This window comes from Vulpes lagopus, chromosome 8 (assembly GCF_018345385.1).
Source record: "Vulpes lagopus strain Blue_001 chromosome 8, ASM1834538v1, whole genome shotgun sequence".
NCBI lineage: Eukaryota > Metazoa > Chordata > Mammalia > Carnivora > Canidae > Vulpes > Vulpes lagopus.
Genome location: NC_054831.1, coordinates 118,101,496 through 118,117,804, shown reverse-complemented (window position 1 = coordinate 118,117,804; position 16,309 = coordinate 118,101,496). Strand labels below are relative to the sequence as shown.

Genomic DNA, 16,309 nt, shown 5'->3' with positions numbered 1-16,309 from the left:
CTTCTCACTGACCTCATCTATTACTCGCCTTTACTAGTTCTGCTCCAGCTATACTGCTTTGGTGTTCCTTGGTCAAACCAGGTACATTCTTACCTTTGCATTGGCTGTTCCCTCTGTCTGATATCCTCTGGTTGCTGATATATGTGTGACAACATCTCCCTTATATGATCATATTCTGGGTTCTTCACAAGCCTTCCCTGATGCCCTATCTAAAATTGCAGGTCCCCTTCACTCTTGGCATTTTTAACCTTACCCTGTCCTACCTCTTCTTTATTTCCAGTTACACTTATTAACATAAAAGAATGGCTCTCCTCATTAGGACATAAGCTTTCTGAGGGCAGAGACTTTTGTTTTTGTTCGTTGTTGTATCTTTACCTAGGACTGTGTGTGGCACATAGTTTATACTCAGTAAAAATTTGATGTATGATAGAAATGCTTCTTGTCTCAGGATATGAGGCAGTCCTCCCAAGAAACGAGTGTTCTTTTTAGAAGGGAAATATTTAAATAAATGAAAGAAAAAGAAAAATAGAAGGGAAATATTTGGATAAGGGTTCCTCATTTATTGGACTTTCTTCTCTTCCTTAATTCCTTACTTCAGGAATTAAGTTTGAAGAAGCCAAAGGTGAGTATACTTAACTTAGGATTGATTTTCTCTTTAGCATCCCAACTATATCACGCATTTCAAAGGTGACTAATATGAAAACTAACTCACCAAAAAGAAGGTTGGGAATGTTGTTAAGAATGGTCAGGACAAAAAAAAAGAATGGTCAGGACAGGGGATCCCTGCCTTTGGCCCAGGGCGTGATCCTAGAGTCCTGGGATCAAGTCCCACATCCGGCTCCCTGCATGGAGCCTGCTTCTCCCTCTGCCTGTTTCTCTGCCCCTCTCTCTCTCTCTCTCTCTCTCTCTCTCTCTCTCTCTCTGTGTGTGTGTGTGTGTGTGTGTGTGTGTGTGTGTCATGAATAAATAAATAAAGTCTTTAAAAAACAAAAGAAAAAAGGATGGTCAGGACAGGACAGCCTGGGTGGCTCAGCGTTTTAGCTCCGCCTTCAGCCCAGGGTGTGATCCTGGAGACCCAGGATCGAGTCCCATGTCAGGCTCCTTACAGGGAGCCTGCTTCTCCCTCTGCCTGTGTCTCTACCCGCGCCCCCTGCCCCAGTCTTCCATGAATAAATAAATAAAATCTTTAAGAAAAAAAAAAAAGGAATGGTCAGGACTACTTAGGAATGCACCAGCCAAAACTTCTCCTGACTTTTCCTTTCCTTTCTCCCTCTTCCAGAGCCTAGTCCTCCAATAGATGAAGTTATCAACACTCCAGGAGTTGTGGATCGATTTGTCGAGTTTCTGAAGAGGAATGAGAATTGTACATTACAGGTGAGGCCTGGTGTAGAGGGGTACCAGATGAAAGCCCTTTTCCCAAGAAATTGTCGGGTGTTTCTATAGACACATCTCTCAGGAAATAGACAAGTGATATGAGGAAGTATTTAAGAGATGCCTCAGAGGTCTTGGCCTCAAATAAGAGAACCAAAAAATCTCTTCCTACAACAATCTCAAAGGAAAGATACGAGAGGGGCACCTGAGTGGCTCTGTCAGTTAAGCATCCGATTCTTGGTGTCAACTCAGGTTGTGATCTCGGGCTGCTGAGAGCAAGCTCCTGGTCATGCTCCAAACTCAGCATAGAGTCTGCTTAAGATTCTTTATCTCTCCTCCTCTGCTCCCACAATGCCTGTTCACATGCTCACACTCTGTCTCTCTCTCAAAACAATAAATAAATAAATCTTCTTTTAAAAAAGGAAAATACCAGAATATGACAAGCTAATTATGCAGTTATAAATTAAAGGTTCTAGGAGTACCTGGCTGGCTCAGTCAGCACAGCATATAACTCTTGATCATGGGATCATAAGTTTGAGCCCCACAGTGGGCATAGAGTTTACTTAAAAATATGTAATATAAATCAAAGGTTCTAGTCCGCTTCTAAATTACCTATGTGACCTGAGGCAAATCATTTAGCCTCTCTGGGTCTTTCTTTTCAGAAATAGGTAATAAGTCCATTAGAACATTACCAGAATCTCAGCTGAAAGAGACTTTGAAAGATGCATGTCACTCTGATCCTGGTTTCACAAATGAAGAACTTAAGCTCAGAAATAAAGCAACTTGCCATAAGGCTCGGGTGCTGCAGTAGTGCAGAATTAGACTTGGGTCCATTGAAGCCTGCGTCCAACATCCCATTGTGTTACATCACTGCTCATACTGTTTTTTTGCTTTTTTTTTTCTTCTTGTTAAAGATTTTATTTATTCATGAGAGATGGAGGGAGAGATAGAGGCAGGCTCCCTGCAAGGAGCCCAATGTGGGACTTGGTCCCAGACTCTAGGATCACACGCTGAGCTGAAGGCAGATGCTCAGTCACTGAGCCACCCAGGCGTCCCTTTTTATTTTATTTATTTAAATATTTTATTTATTCATGAGAGACACACGGAGAGAGAGGCAGAAACACAGGCAAAGGGAGAAGCAGGTTCCATGCCGGGAGCCTGATGTGGGACCTGATGCCGGGACTCCAGGATCACATCCTGGGGCAAAGGCAGGTGCTTAACCACTGAGCATCCCAGGCATCCCTTTTTTTAAAAAATTGTTTTTAAATAAAGATTTTTATTTGTAAGTAATCACTTGAGTGTAGTGATTACTCACCACCCCAAGATCAAGAGTTGCATGCTCCACTGACTGAAACCAGCCAGGTGCCCCTGCTTTTTGCCATTTAAAAAGTAAGAGGAAGTAGTTCCTGGGTGGTGGCTCAGTCATTTGAGAATCCAACTCTGTCTCAACTCAGGTCTTGATCTCAGAGTCGTAAGTTCAAGCCCTGCATTAGGCTCCACGCTGGATATGGAGGCTACTTAAGATAAAAATAAGGGGGAAGAGGAAAAGGCTCATATTTTAGTTTTTTGGTCAGGGGCAAGAGGCTTACGGCTCTCAACCAGCTGACAGACATGGCCACTCTGGAATGATCTCTCAATAGCGGTCTGATCTCACTTGCAGTTTGAAGCTGCCTGGGCTCTAACGAACATTGCCTCTGGAACCTCTCAGCAGACCAAGATTGTCATTGAAGCAGGGGCAGTCCCCATTTTTATAGAGCTGCTTAACTCGGACTTTGAGGATGTACAGGAACAGGTAATGCTCAAATTTGGCTTAATTCCTGATGGTACCTATATTATAATTTTAAAAAGTTTGGTTTTTGTACCCAGTTCCTAAAAACTACTAAAAACCTTGGAATTTTCTGAGTGAAGAGTGTGTTTTTTATGAGATGATTAATGAGATGATTGAGTGGGACCCCTAGGCAGCCTCAACATGAGGAGGGTAGTTATCAGAACTCCCAGCTCTACCAATGCCTCTACCCCAGCCTGCAGAGAAATTCTGGGTTGGTGAACACATTGGTATGGTGCCCTAGAGAGGGGATGGAAGTTCCATACCGCCCTGACTGCTCACCCCATACCTTGCCCTATGCATCTCTTCCATTTAGCTCTTCTGAGCTGTATCCATTAGAGTAAGCTAGTAAATGTAAGCAGTTTTTCCCTGAGTTCTGTGAATCATTCTAGTGAATTACTGAACCTAAGAAGGGAATTATGGGAACTTTTGAATTTATAGCCAGTTGGTCAGAAGCATGGCAACACCTGAGAATTGCAACTGGTGTCTTTTTTTTTTTTTTTTTTTTTTTTTGCAACTGGTGTCTGAAGTGGAGACAGTCTTATGGGCCTGAGCCCTTAACCTGTAGGGTCTCCACTAAGTCTAAGAGTGTCAGAATTGAGTTGGATTGTTGGACATACAAATGGTGTTGGAGAATTGATTGGCGGTGTAGAAAAAAACTCCACATATTTTGCATCAGAGGTGGTATTGGGGTGAAAAAAACCAAAAACATGATAGTACCCATTTATCAGTACCTAGATATCACGGCGATTATGACAACTTAATTTCTTCCAGTGGATTTTTACCAATTGGATAGAATGTAGAACGTGGCACCTAGAATTTTTTTTTTCCTCACTTACTACATATAGGATAGATCCTGTGAGGCTGCAGGAATGCAACTTCTCACTTTCTCTTTTTTCTGGGAAGTAGGCATAGGGAGGTCTTGGTTTGGCTTCTTTGGCTACAGTCCGGATGTCAGCCTGTCTTTCCCACTAAATCAGAAATTCTCCAAGGAAAGACCCTCATAGAGCAAGCTCAGTAAGGACGTCAGCAAAGAGAGGACCTGATCCTGTTCAGGATGTCTCAGGCCTCGATATGGGTTTTGTCTAAGTTATTGGTGTGTCCTCACTCTTGTATAAAATATGGACAGAAGCCATTTGTCTCTGCATGACAGTTCCATCATCCCCTTTTCAGGCAGTCTGGGCACTGGGAAACATAGCTGGAGACAGCTCCGTTTGCCGAGATTACGTCTTGAACTGTTCCATCCTTAATCCTTTGTTAACGTGAGTAATTATGATCATCTATACCTGGGGCATCTATAAGGCAGCGATGTGGCAGATCCTTTGGGGGCAGCTTACCTTAAGATGTTAAGTAAATGCAAGAAACACTAAAAGTATTTCTTTTTGAGAGTAAGAAGATTGTGCCACTGGTCTGTGCCAAGAAGGAGCTTCTGTTTCCTTTCTTCATTGCACAGTAGATTCTCATGTTGGTCATACTTACTTGCCTCGTTGTTGAGCCAGGAGAGAGAGGCAAGACTAACCCATATAGAAAAATGCAACTTTCTCTACGGATGCATTAATTTGCTATTTTATGCCTAGGTACATTGGAGAGCTCGTTGCAAACCACAAATTAAAGACACCATGAAAGGACATAGGGATCCTTCTCCAATCCCTCACTCCCATACCCTTCAAATAGAGTATCTAAACAATAGATGGGATGAGCTGCTCTTTTTTTTTTTTTTTTTAAAGATTTATTTATTTATTCATTCAGAGAGAGAGAGAGAGAGGCAGAGACACAGGCAGAGGGAGAAGCAGGCTCCATGCAGGAAGCCCAATGTGGGACTCGATCCCGGGTCTCCAGGATCACACCCCGGGCTGCAGGCGGCGCTAAACCGCTGCGCCACCGGGGCTGCCCAGGGATGAGCTGTTCTTCAGAGACTACCACTATAACTCTTTCTTGGGCCTTTCACAGAAAGTCATTGCTTATTGCATAGCTAAAGCCCTTACACTAGATATTCAGCATTGATTTCCAAAGAGAACAGTATACTATCGTTTAAAACTTGTGGCCATTTAGGAGCACAATATGCCCTATCTTAAAAAGGTTTGCAGTCTTACTCAACTTCCAGCTTGCTTTTTGTCCTTACAAGCTATGGTCCTAACTAGCCACAGCTGGTTCTAATCCTCTGTGAAGGTATAGATTGGCCTCTTGGCCCAAACAAGCTTAGTTTACTTAGGTCTATGGGTAGAAAAACACAGTGAGGCTGCCAGAGTCTTAGGGGTCTTATTGGATTTGCTCCTGGGGTTCATAGGTGACAGCCCCATGCCAAGGTCATCATTGCTCAGGATCTGTCTGGCTTTGCTGTTTCCTTCAGACTCCTTACTAAGTCCACAAGACTGACAATGACACGGAATGCAGTCTGGGCTCTATCAAACCTCTGCAGAGGAAAGAACCCACCCCCAGAGTTTGCAAAGGTAAGAGAGCTTCTGACCAGTTTCTGAATGAAAGCAGTTTCCTTCATATGCAAGCATTTTGATAGGGAATTTTCAAGTCTTTGGGGGGAACCCCTTAGGGTTTCAATCCATGGGAAATTGAAAGAGGCAATTGTCAGTGAAGTAGGTGATCTTGTATGCTTTGGATAGCAAAGTGAAAAAGATAGTCCTGATGGTAATGTAGCAGAAATCTCTAGGGCTTAGAATTACTTGTAGAGGAGGGGACAGCAGTGTTAGGATTAGTGGGAGAGCTGATGTTAGCCCCATGCCCTCATGAGTCCCTCTCACTCTGCTTCCAACAGGTCTCCCCTTGTTTGCCTGTGCTGTCTCGCCTACTCTTCAGCAGTGACTCAGACTTGCTGGCAGATGCTTGCTGGGCCCTTTCTTACCTGTCTGATGGCCCCAACGAAAAGATCCAAGCAGTCATAGACTCTGGAGTCTGCCGAAGATTGGTAGAGCTTCTAATGTGAGTGGTCTGGTTAGAAAGATTCCCTAAAGCTTCTCCAACCTCCCACTTAAAGAATGCAGTAAGCAATCTGCTGCTCTATGCAAAGGTCTGGAGCCATGCGAGTGCTGCTGGCCTTGGTGGTTGGCAAGGCTGAAAAACTATGTGCTGGCCCTGTGCTGATCAGATCTCCCTCCTCTGTAGGCACAATGATTACAAAGTGGCCTCTCCTGCCCTGAGAGCAGTGGGTAACATCGTCACTGGGGATGACATTCAAACCCAGGTAAGGAGGGAGTTGTTTGTGGGCAAAAGCCTTCCCTACCAAGGGTTTGGTCCTGTTGGGGGCAGCATGGTCCCTGAAACAAAGCATGGGCTTGAGTGAAAAATTCAAACTTTGCCACTTTCTGTATGATCATGGGCAACTTCGTTGCCTTCATTTCTTCTATAAGTTGGAAGTAAATCCTTGTCCATCGCGTGCTTTTGAAGGAAAACTAAATGGAATAAACTGACTATCTGGGACTTAATTCTTAAGTTTTTGAGTCATGGTCCCCTTGAGACACTGAAAGCTGTGGAAACCATACTCTTACTTCCTTCACCCTTAGAATCCTACAGACACTACCTCATGTTAATAAGACCTCCAAGGAGGGCATAGTAAGAAAGGGTTCCTTTGTTCAAAGTCTAGAGATCAGAGTATTCTTTTGGTCGTGAATAGTTGGCTTAATTCTGTGGGATTCTTGACAAATTTCTAACAGGTGAGTGATCTCATTCATACCCACAGTCATTTCCTAGGTCATTGTGTGAATTTGTATGTATGTGTGAATTTTTATAACAGTGTACTGCTTTTATCAGTCATTTTAGTGGCATTTAGTCCATTCACATTATTGCTTAATTGTTATCACCGCCCATCCCCACAATGTTTCATCAGCCCAAACTGATTCTCTGTGCCCATTAAATAACTCGTTTCTCCTCCCTTGTATCTTAGTCCCTGGGAGCCATCACAACGCTTTTTATCTCTTAGGAGTCAGTTGCTGTAGGTCCCTCATATAAGTGGAACTATATATAAGTTGTTCTTTTGTGTCAGCTAATTACAATTAGCATAATGTCTTCATGGTTCCTTCATATGTGAATGAAGGCATGTGAAATGCCTTCATTCCTTTCAATGATTGAATAGTAGTCCATTGTAGGCATATGTCACATTCTGTTTATCCATTTGTCTGTTGGTAGATACTTGGGTTGTTTTCACCTTTTGGCTATTACGAATAAGGCTACGTACGTTGAACAGTGGTGTACAAGTATCTGAGTCCCTGCTTTCAGTTCTTTAGGTACACACTGAGAAATGGATCATATGCTGATTTTATGTTTAAGATTTTGAGAGACCACTAGTGGACTGTTTTGTATGGTGACTACACCATTTTACATCCCACCAGCAATGTACTAGGTTCCAGTTTTTCCACATCCTTACCAAAACTTGTATTATCTGAGTTTTTTCTTAATAGCCATCCTAATAAGTCTGAAATGGTATCTTATTACAGTTTGTCTTAGTTTTGTTTTGCTTAAGTAGGCTCCACATGCAACATGGGGCTCAATCCTGTGATCAAGAGTCAGATATTCTACCAACTAAGCCAGCCAGGCACCCCCTTATTGCAGTTTTGATTTGCATATCCCTAATGATTAGTGATGTTTGGCGGGGGGTTTTTGTATATTTATTGGCCCTCTGTATTTCTGCTTTGCAGCAATGTCTGTATAAGCCTTTGACCATTTTTAAAATTAGTTTTGTTAATTTTTTGTTGTTTCGTTTGAAGAGTTCTTTACATATTCTGGATATTCTTAACAGATACAGGATTTGCTGCATATATTTTAAGTCCTATTTACGAGATTTTTCTTTTGTTCCCTATGCTTTGGTTTTCTAGGTCATTCTTAACTGTTCAGCCCTCCCTTGCCTCCTCCACTTGCTGAGCAGCCCCAAGGAGTCAATCCGGAAGGAAGCTTGCTGGACCATTTCAAATATCACTGCTGGCAACAGGGCTCAAATACAGGTAGAACAAGCAGGAAGGAAGGGGGCAGGGCAGGAGCAGGTAGAAAGGCATGGGAACATGAAAGGTGGTGGGATTTTTGCTTCTAGAAGAAAGATTTTGTTTTCCCTTTAGAAATTGGGGTCAACGTGTGCTGTTAAAGACTCTTTGTAAGAAGTCAGGTTCCTCTGTAGCCTCTTACTTCTATGGGAAGAACGAAGGACCTCAGGAAGAGGGTGTCTGAATCTTAGGTGATTTTGCGGGCTAGATGTGCTTACTCTTAAAGTGACTTTCTCTGTGCACTCCCCACCCCCAACCTCTCTCAGGCTGTCATAGACGCAAATATCTTCCCTGTATTGATCGAAATCCTTCAGAAAGCTGAGTTCCGTACAAGGAAAGAGGCAGCCTGGGCCATCACCAATGCCACATCAGGAGGAACCCCTGAGCAAATCAGGTATCCTTTCATTTTTCACTGTCTTGAGTGATACATATACTCTCCTTGGTTCATGGTCTGCGGTGACTGCTAAATGGCTTTTCCCGGGATGCCTGGGTGGCTCAGCAGTTGAGTATCTACCTTTGGCACAGGACGTGATCCTGGAGTCCCACATCAGGCTCCCACAGGGAGCCTGCTTCTCTCTCTGCCTGTGTCTCTGCCTCTCTCTGTCTCTGTCTCTGTCTCTCATGAATTAAGAAATAAAATCTTTAAAAAAAATTAATAAATAAAAAATAAACTGCTTTTTCTGGATAGGCCTGCCCCAGTCCAGCAGCACCAGGTTTAACTGGTAAGCCGCTAGATTGGCACTGGAATCTGAAAGAGATTCCTCTAGAGCATGTATCTCTTCCTAAAGAATAGAAACCTAGGACAGACACCCATTTCTCCTATACTTTCTACCCTCCAGAGAATTTAAGTCTATGTAATTCTCAATTATTCGTACAAATAAAGGAGAACCATGCTGTGGCTCATTCACAGCAACTTCTTTGGGAAATGATTTTTGGGAGTGACACTTAGGAGAAGCAAGTAGAAAGCCATTTTATGTGTGTATATGCTCTTTGACTTTAGTTTCTATCATCAGCTTGAGTAGGAGTGATGGGAACTGGATGAGTGTTTTGCCCTCAGTTTGTAGCCCAGGAAGAGGAGTAGGAATATCTTTATCTTTATTTTTTTTGCGGGGGGGAATACCTTCATCTTTAAAGCCTTAGGAGAAAAGGGATAGCCATTGAGTTAAGCTTTGAAGAATACAGGGTTATAAAAGCCTTTTGGACAGGAGAAAGCATTGAGCACCTAGGTGGCTCAGTTGGTTAAGCCTCTGACTCTGGCTTAGGGGTCCTGGGATTGAGCCCCATATTGAGCTCTCTGCTTAGTGGGGAGTCTGCTTCTCCCTCTGACCATCCCCTGCTCATGCTGTCTCCCCCTGTACTCTCCCCAAAATAAATCTTTTAAAAAAAGAAACTTTAAAGGTACAAGAATCAGAACCTAGAGATGTTTACATGTTTGACTGGAATGTAGTGTCCTTGGAAGAGAATGATGGGAGGTGACACTAAAAAGGAGGATAAGAACATGATTGTAGAAGGTCTCTTTTGTCATGCCTGTAGAGCTTGGACTGAACATTTTAAGCAGGGAAGTGAAGTGTTCAGAGTGGTAACATTACAGCAAGGGGACAATAGAGACAACGTGGAGGAATCTATGGCAGCCTTCCCCATGGAAATGAACTAGACCCAGAGCATTGGAAGGTTGGAGAGACTGAGTTAAAGGATGGGTGGTTATGAAGGCTCAGCAAGTGAGGTTGCTGAGAGTATTGACATGTATGAGGGAAACCCGTAGGCCCTACAGCACTTACTTAGCACCTCTCTTGCCCTGCATTAACTTAGAACTCATCTGGTCTCTGCCCCTAGGTACCTGGTCTCACTTGGCTGCATCAAACCCCTGTGCGACTTGCTGACTGTGATGGATTCAAAGATTGTGCAGGTGGCTCTCAATGGGTTAGAGAACATCCTTCGGCTTGGAGAACAAGAGGGCAAGCGCAGTGGGTCAGGGGTCAACCCCTACTGTGGCCTCATCGAGGAAGCCTATGGTATGTGCCCTGTCCCCAGCCTCACCTCAGTCTTAAGTAGAGAGGTTCTAGGTCAGGACCCTGGGATTTTTGGTGGGTCATCATTGAACAAGGTTTTAAAACCATTTCCTTCTCCCTCCAAGGAGCAGTAGATCACTTCTCTTTTTGATAGGATCTGCCCAGTAAGTAGGCATGGCACAGATGCAAAAATAGAGCTCCAGAATTGGTGAGAGAATCAGGTACTGGAAGGTGTTTTTAGCTCAGATTCTCACAAATTCCAGTAAGATTGCTCATCACTCATCTCTGAGAGCTTCAAAGCTAATGATTTGCCCAGGCCACACAATAGTTAAAAAGCAGAACCAGGACTACAACTTCTGATTTATAACTGACATTTTGGTCTTTTCCCTTTGGGGTTATGTAGTTTTAGGAAAAGATTTCTCTCCTCTTTCGGATCAAAGAGAGATCTGATCATATTACTTAGATTGATAAACATCAACATACCTCGGGTAAGGAAAAATAGATAAATGTTTCATGGCTCCAGAGAAGAACAATCACAGTTTACTCTTGTCCCTCCTTCCTTCTTGCCACCATAGGCTTGGATAAAATTGAGTTTCTCCAGAGCCATGAGAATCAGGAAATCTACCAGAAGGCCTTCGACCTCATTGAGCACTACTTTGGTGTAGAAGATGATGATAGCAGCCTGGCTCCCCAAGTGGATGAGACACAACAGCAGTTCATCTTCCAGCAGCCTGAGGCCCCCATGGAGGGCTTCCAGCTATAATGTCTGCCTCCGGGGAGGGGAGGGGATGGGAAGCACCACCAACCAGCGGAAAAGCAGCCCTCTGGTGGGCGGGAAGCCAGCCCCCCCATCATCAGCCACCACACGCCTCTGCTGCCCTGGAAACTGTGCTCTTGACCTGCTCCGCCCCCTTCCCTGGAGGGAGCACCCTCTGGACAGACAGAACCATCTGAGGCTCACATTGGGGTTTTGTGACAAGAAGGGGACGTGTTGGGTTTTTCTTCCTCACACTATATTTTGGCTGCACATGTGTCTTTAACCCAGGAGCCCAGGGGTAGACAAAGGAGGACTGAGGTAATCAATTTTGCACCTTTTTTATTTTTATTTTTATTTTTTTTCTTTAGTGGTGACTTCCTTCCCTTTTATCTTCCTTCATCCTTCCCAGTTCTCTGCCCTGATCTGTGTAACTCTTATCTTGGGTACTTGAGCAGATGGAATATTCCAGAGGTGGGGGGCGAGGGGTGGGGAGAAATTCAAAACAAAGTGTTCTTGCTCTGACAGAATATTAATCTTGTATGCTTGGATTGAGTTATTTAATTTTTTTTCTTTTGCACATTTTTCTTGTATTAAGATTGCTCTTTCCAAGAGCTATGAGTTCCTGGTTTTAGGAATCCCAGCTGCCAGCATGGTCTGGGACTAGAGGCTGGGGGTGGGGGTCACCATGAGACAAAGGCCCCTTCCTCCCTCTAACCCCTTCCCAGACCTCTTTAATTTGGGAGATCTCCTTCCCTCCAGGGGCAAGTACACCAGTGGGAGTGGAGGGGAGGAGCATAGGCCTTCAGATGGGGCTTCCCATGTGTCGCTACTGATCCCATGTTTCCTACCCACCTTCCAATGGTGCGACCCAACTTCATTTGTTTACTTGAAAATTCCCCTCAGAGTTGAATGAACCTCTGAGGTAGCTGTATTTTCTCCTAAGCATGAGACAGGGGGCTGTAATCCTTCCTCTCTCCTGAGGAGAAAGTCCTTGCTCTGGTGACCCATAAGTTGTAGAGGAGGTGGAGTGAGAGTGTCATTTATTGGGATAGCCAGGGATCCCTGCGTTTGGCCTTTCTTCTTCCTCTTCCTCTTCCATAGTTGGATCATGTATATTTTACTTCCAAAGGAGAGAATGTCAAAAAGTTCTGTATTTTTTTATATTCTATATATTAGGTAGGTCAATCTTAATTGGTCTCAAGAGGAAGAACTGTCTGTAATTTCTGTAAGTAGGATACTGTGAGGAAGACCAAAAAGAGATGGGGAAACTCCTTCGCTCAGGGAGCCTGAGCTTGGTTCTTTCCTCTCTGCTTAGGTTCTGGGCCACCACCTGGGACCAACCCTTAGCTCTGGAACCCTTATGTAGCAGGTCAGCCTGGTCTGATTGTCCCCATACCTAAAGGGAGCAAGGATGGCCCCAGGGCCCAGTGAAGTCTACCATTCTAGTCCTTATTGCTAAGCATCCTGCTTATATCAGGAAACCCAGAAAGCAGTCTGCCTTCTCAGATTAAGTCTCAAAGGGCCTGTCAACATAAGGTATCACCTATGGCTGCCTCTCCAATTATCATAGTAACTTAGCAGCCTCAGGACTTTTGTGAGAGTTATTGGTATCTTTCTTGTTTGTGATCCTTGGGTCTGGTTTGGGTTTTTCTCTTCCTTGTGACAGTTATAATTCTAATGCCTTTTCTCTTTGAGTAAAGCTAGTGCGATGCCTCAGTGGCTTGCCTATGCTTCAATGGATTATATAATATAAAGTCCAGTTGTTAGGAAGAGGGGTGGAGAAAGCTGCTGGCTAAGTGTAGACCAACTGCGGAGCTGTGGGCACAATCTGCTCTGCCCCTGCTTTCCCCCTGTGGTCAGTCAGGTGCCTGCCCTAAGCTGTAGTTTCCCTTCCCCAGAGGCAGTGCTACTCTTGCTCCTGTTCCTGCATATCCCTTCTGGCTCAGGTTAAATCCCTACCCCTCTGCTTCTAGATCTAAAGTTCAGGTGCTCATTGGTCATTGGTCTTGACTCTGCCCTCTTGTAGTATTGAGATCCAACTCCAGAATCATTTGCTGAGGAAGGTGGTTTGGGGCTTGTGGTTATCCCTGAAGTATTACACCAGTGCTGTAACCTAGTAAGTCAGATGCTGTTCTTCAGCTTAGGAATGATGACTACCAACCCACAAATAGGCAAAGGGCAGGACCTCTATCACTTGGCCCACTGGTTCCATTACAAAACTTTCCCCCTACAGTTCAAAGAAGAGCCACCTGCCCCACCCCCTTGTCCTTATCCAAAGGGCAAAGCACTTTAGTAGGACCTATTTTGTACATCTCAAGCAATAGTTGAGTCCCTGTCAGTGGGGCCAGATTTTTATTGTGAGACATACACACCTTTCTGTTCCCAGCAACTCCTCTAAAATCTTGCACTTCAGATCTGGAGCCTATACCAGATGGAAGACTTTTTTTTTTTTTTTTTTTTTTTAATTGTCTCACTGCTGCTTAGAGCCAGTTTTCTCCAAGGACTCCAAAGGCTGAAGTCTCCCAGGGTGCAACATAAGGACAGATTTCTCATCAGATAAAGTGGCCTCTAGGAGCTTTCCTTTGTTGCTGTCTTCCTCAGACCATATTTTCCCATTATATTCTTGCACTCCCCCTTTCTGTCAGCAGGTGAGGTTCTTCCAAGCCCACAGGGGCAATAACATCATCTTCATTGTCTCCTCTCCTTTGGTCCTCTTGGAAAACAAAACATTTCTGTAGCCCAGCCTTGACAACCAGTCTTAGTGGGCAGCCCCCATCTGGACTTCAGACCCTGGCTTCGATGAGGTCAAAGGCTGCTTCTGGGAGATTTCTGAATGGATGTTGTAGGGATGAAGGGGCTCCACAGCCTGTTGTAGGGAGTAGCCTGAAAAGACATGTTTTTGGAATCTTCATATGTTGGCACATGGCTGGTATATCTATTTTAAGATCTCTGCTGGAGGTGGAGTATCTAGGTGTGGATTAGGGGATAAGGAGCCCTTTTCTTAGCTAAAGGGTTCAAAGACTGAACAGTGCCAGCACTTCTTTATCACCAGCCCCCATAGTTAAACACCCCCACCACCCCACCACCATCCCCTGCTGCCAACATCTTCTCATATTAATAAAGTCTCTGGTCTTCATAGTCTGCCCTCAATTCTGAGCTATCCCCAGGTGACTGCCTGGCCTTGGTATTGAGTACAAGCTTCTGGTAGAACCCACATGGGTTCCATTTGGAGCTGGCCAGCCTGGTTATTTGGGTCAGTGCATACAAATGACCTTCTGAGGAGCAGGCATTGATGACCTCAGCTTTTGGGGACCCTTGCTGTTTCCTTCTCCCCTTACCTAGAACCCTTATATCTACTCCTTCTACTCTTTGCCCTGGAAGCCACTTTCCAAGAGCCCTATTTTTTTGGAGCTAAACTGCACAGATTATAGCTGCTACTGTACTTGGTCAAAGAAGAGCAAAAAGCTCTCAGGCACACTTTCTATTTCTCTCAAGTCACACTAGTTTAAAATGAAAACTGTCTAGCAGAATGAACTGGATTTCCATGTTCTCATGTCTACCTGTTTCCCTCTACACCCTAGAGCCACTTGTTTCTAGCAAAGTAGAAGGAAAGGAGATAAACACCTAACACTACTTCCCTCCTCTTCCCCGAGGCTCACTCAGCTTGGTATCCATCATTTTGGATTCCTCAGTAAATTCATCTGTGAGCCCAGATTCCGGATTTTCAGTTGAAGGAGGGAGCTGTAGAGAGTGGGCTGGCTAGAGGCCTCCCTGGCAGGCTGAGGAAAGGTGTGAGGCTCAGTATGTTGAACCACAGGAAGTGCTCATAGCTAGTAGCAACGTCTTCCCAGTAAGACTGTCCTAGAAGTGAGCGAGTGTGAGACTGAGAAATTGCTCAGAGTAGGTTTCTTCCACAGCCGTTTAGGATTGCACATTTTAGACCAATCTTGTCCAGTATTTTTTGTGTCTTAACTTTTGAATTCTTTTGTTAAGCCAACAAGCTGAGAATTTGGCCCTGCGGGGATCCAAGTGGTAGGCACTAGCTGCTCTTTGGCCAAGGCCTTCATAAATGATTCAGTCAACCCACTGTCTACCCCCTAGCCCCACTCCCACTTTAAGACCATGACAAGGGAAGAATTTGAAGTCAATACCAATCAAGTCTGAACTAAAGCTGTTTTTCCTCTGAGAGGGCATTTTGCATCGGGCCTGGGGTATGTGCAGAACCAAAACTGGGTGTGGGAGGCAACATTAAATTTTGGTCCCAGAACACCCAGGAAAAAGGTTTATGTAGTATTTCATAAAGGTCTCCAGTGGATTTGGGCCTACCTCGCCATTTTTGGGCCAGTCTGACTGCTGATGCCCATGTTAGCACATACCTGAACCCCTTTCCTAATGTTAGCCCTGCTACCCTGTGTAGGTTAAATTTTCAGCTCCTGGGTTTGGGGAGAGAAAACTGCTGTGCCGTGGGGCTGGTGAAGGAAGTCAAAGCTCAGATCCTGAGACTGGCTGGGAACCTCTTGACTCATGATGTCATTAAAGAGTCCACCTCTACCAGAACCTTCAGGCTGTGGAGTTAGGTATTATCTTTCTTAACTAACTTCTATGAGAACTGCCTTTGACTGAACCACTAAAGAGCAAAGGAAGGATGGGGGTCGGGTATGAGGTCCCAGCCACCTAGGACAGATGATGTCCTTCAAAAACAGCTTGGGTTCCCGGCTAAAGACCCTAGAAAGGTGAATCGAAATGTTTTCCTCATTGGTTTATTCTTTCCAAATTCATTTGCTTTTAGTTTTCTAAGAACTATAAACTCTGGCTGCTTTCCATGTTCTCAGGGCCCCTGGGTAGACAGACAAAGCTTGATTTCAGAGCAGACATAGGCCAAGAAACCGTGGCATTGAGTGTGCTGAGTCCAGACAAATGATATTTATATACACATCCAAATTTGAAGAGAAAATGTATTTCTTTAGGTTTCAAACACTGTACTAGATATAAAGCAAAAATAAAAACCTGTTGCAAAGTTCTAAATCGTCTTCTTGGAATCATCCTAAACTGAGTTTTTTGGTGAGGAAAGGGTTTTTTTTTTTTTTTTTTTTTTTAATTTTCATTCATTTATGATAGTCACACAGAGACAGAGAGAGGGGCAGAAACATAGGCAGAGGGAGAAGCAGCTCCATGCACCGGGACCCCAACGTGGGATTCGATCCCGGGTCTCCAGGATCACGCCCTGGGCCAAAGGCAGGCGCCAAACCGCTGCGCCACCCAAGGATCCCAGGAAAGGGTGTTTAAACATGTGGCCTAACAGTGGAATTAGGATTGCAGCAGCCTACTCCTGCAATAAAGAATTTTTTTTTAGGATTTTATT

General features: G+C 44.3%; 1 protein-coding gene across 1 annotated transcript in view; it reads left to right on the top strand.

Annotated features, from left to right (window-relative positions):
* KPNA6 (karyopherin subunit alpha 6) overlaps positions 1–15,972 on the top strand; it is a 53,900-nt gene extending 37,928 nt beyond the window's left edge. The window contains exons 5-14 of the mRNA XM_041766727.1: positions 1,280–1,374; positions 3,032–3,163; positions 4,370–4,458; positions 5,547–5,646; positions 5,967–6,130; positions 6,314–6,392; positions 8,020–8,145; positions 8,448–8,575; positions 10,015–10,193; positions 10,766–15,972. Of these exons, the coding sequence (XP_041622661.1) occupies positions 1,280–1,374; positions 3,032–3,163; positions 4,370–4,458; positions 5,547–5,646; positions 5,967–6,130; positions 6,314–6,392; positions 8,020–8,145; positions 8,448–8,575; positions 10,015–10,193; positions 10,766–10,953 (1,280 nt within the window). The 3' untranslated portion in view covers positions 10,954–15,972. The remainder of the gene's footprint in view (positions 1–1,279; positions 1,375–3,031; positions 3,164–4,369; positions 4,459–5,546; positions 5,647–5,966; positions 6,131–6,313; positions 6,393–8,019; positions 8,146–8,447; positions 8,576–10,014; positions 10,194–10,765) is intronic.
* Positions 15,973–16,309: the final 337 nt, after the last annotated feature.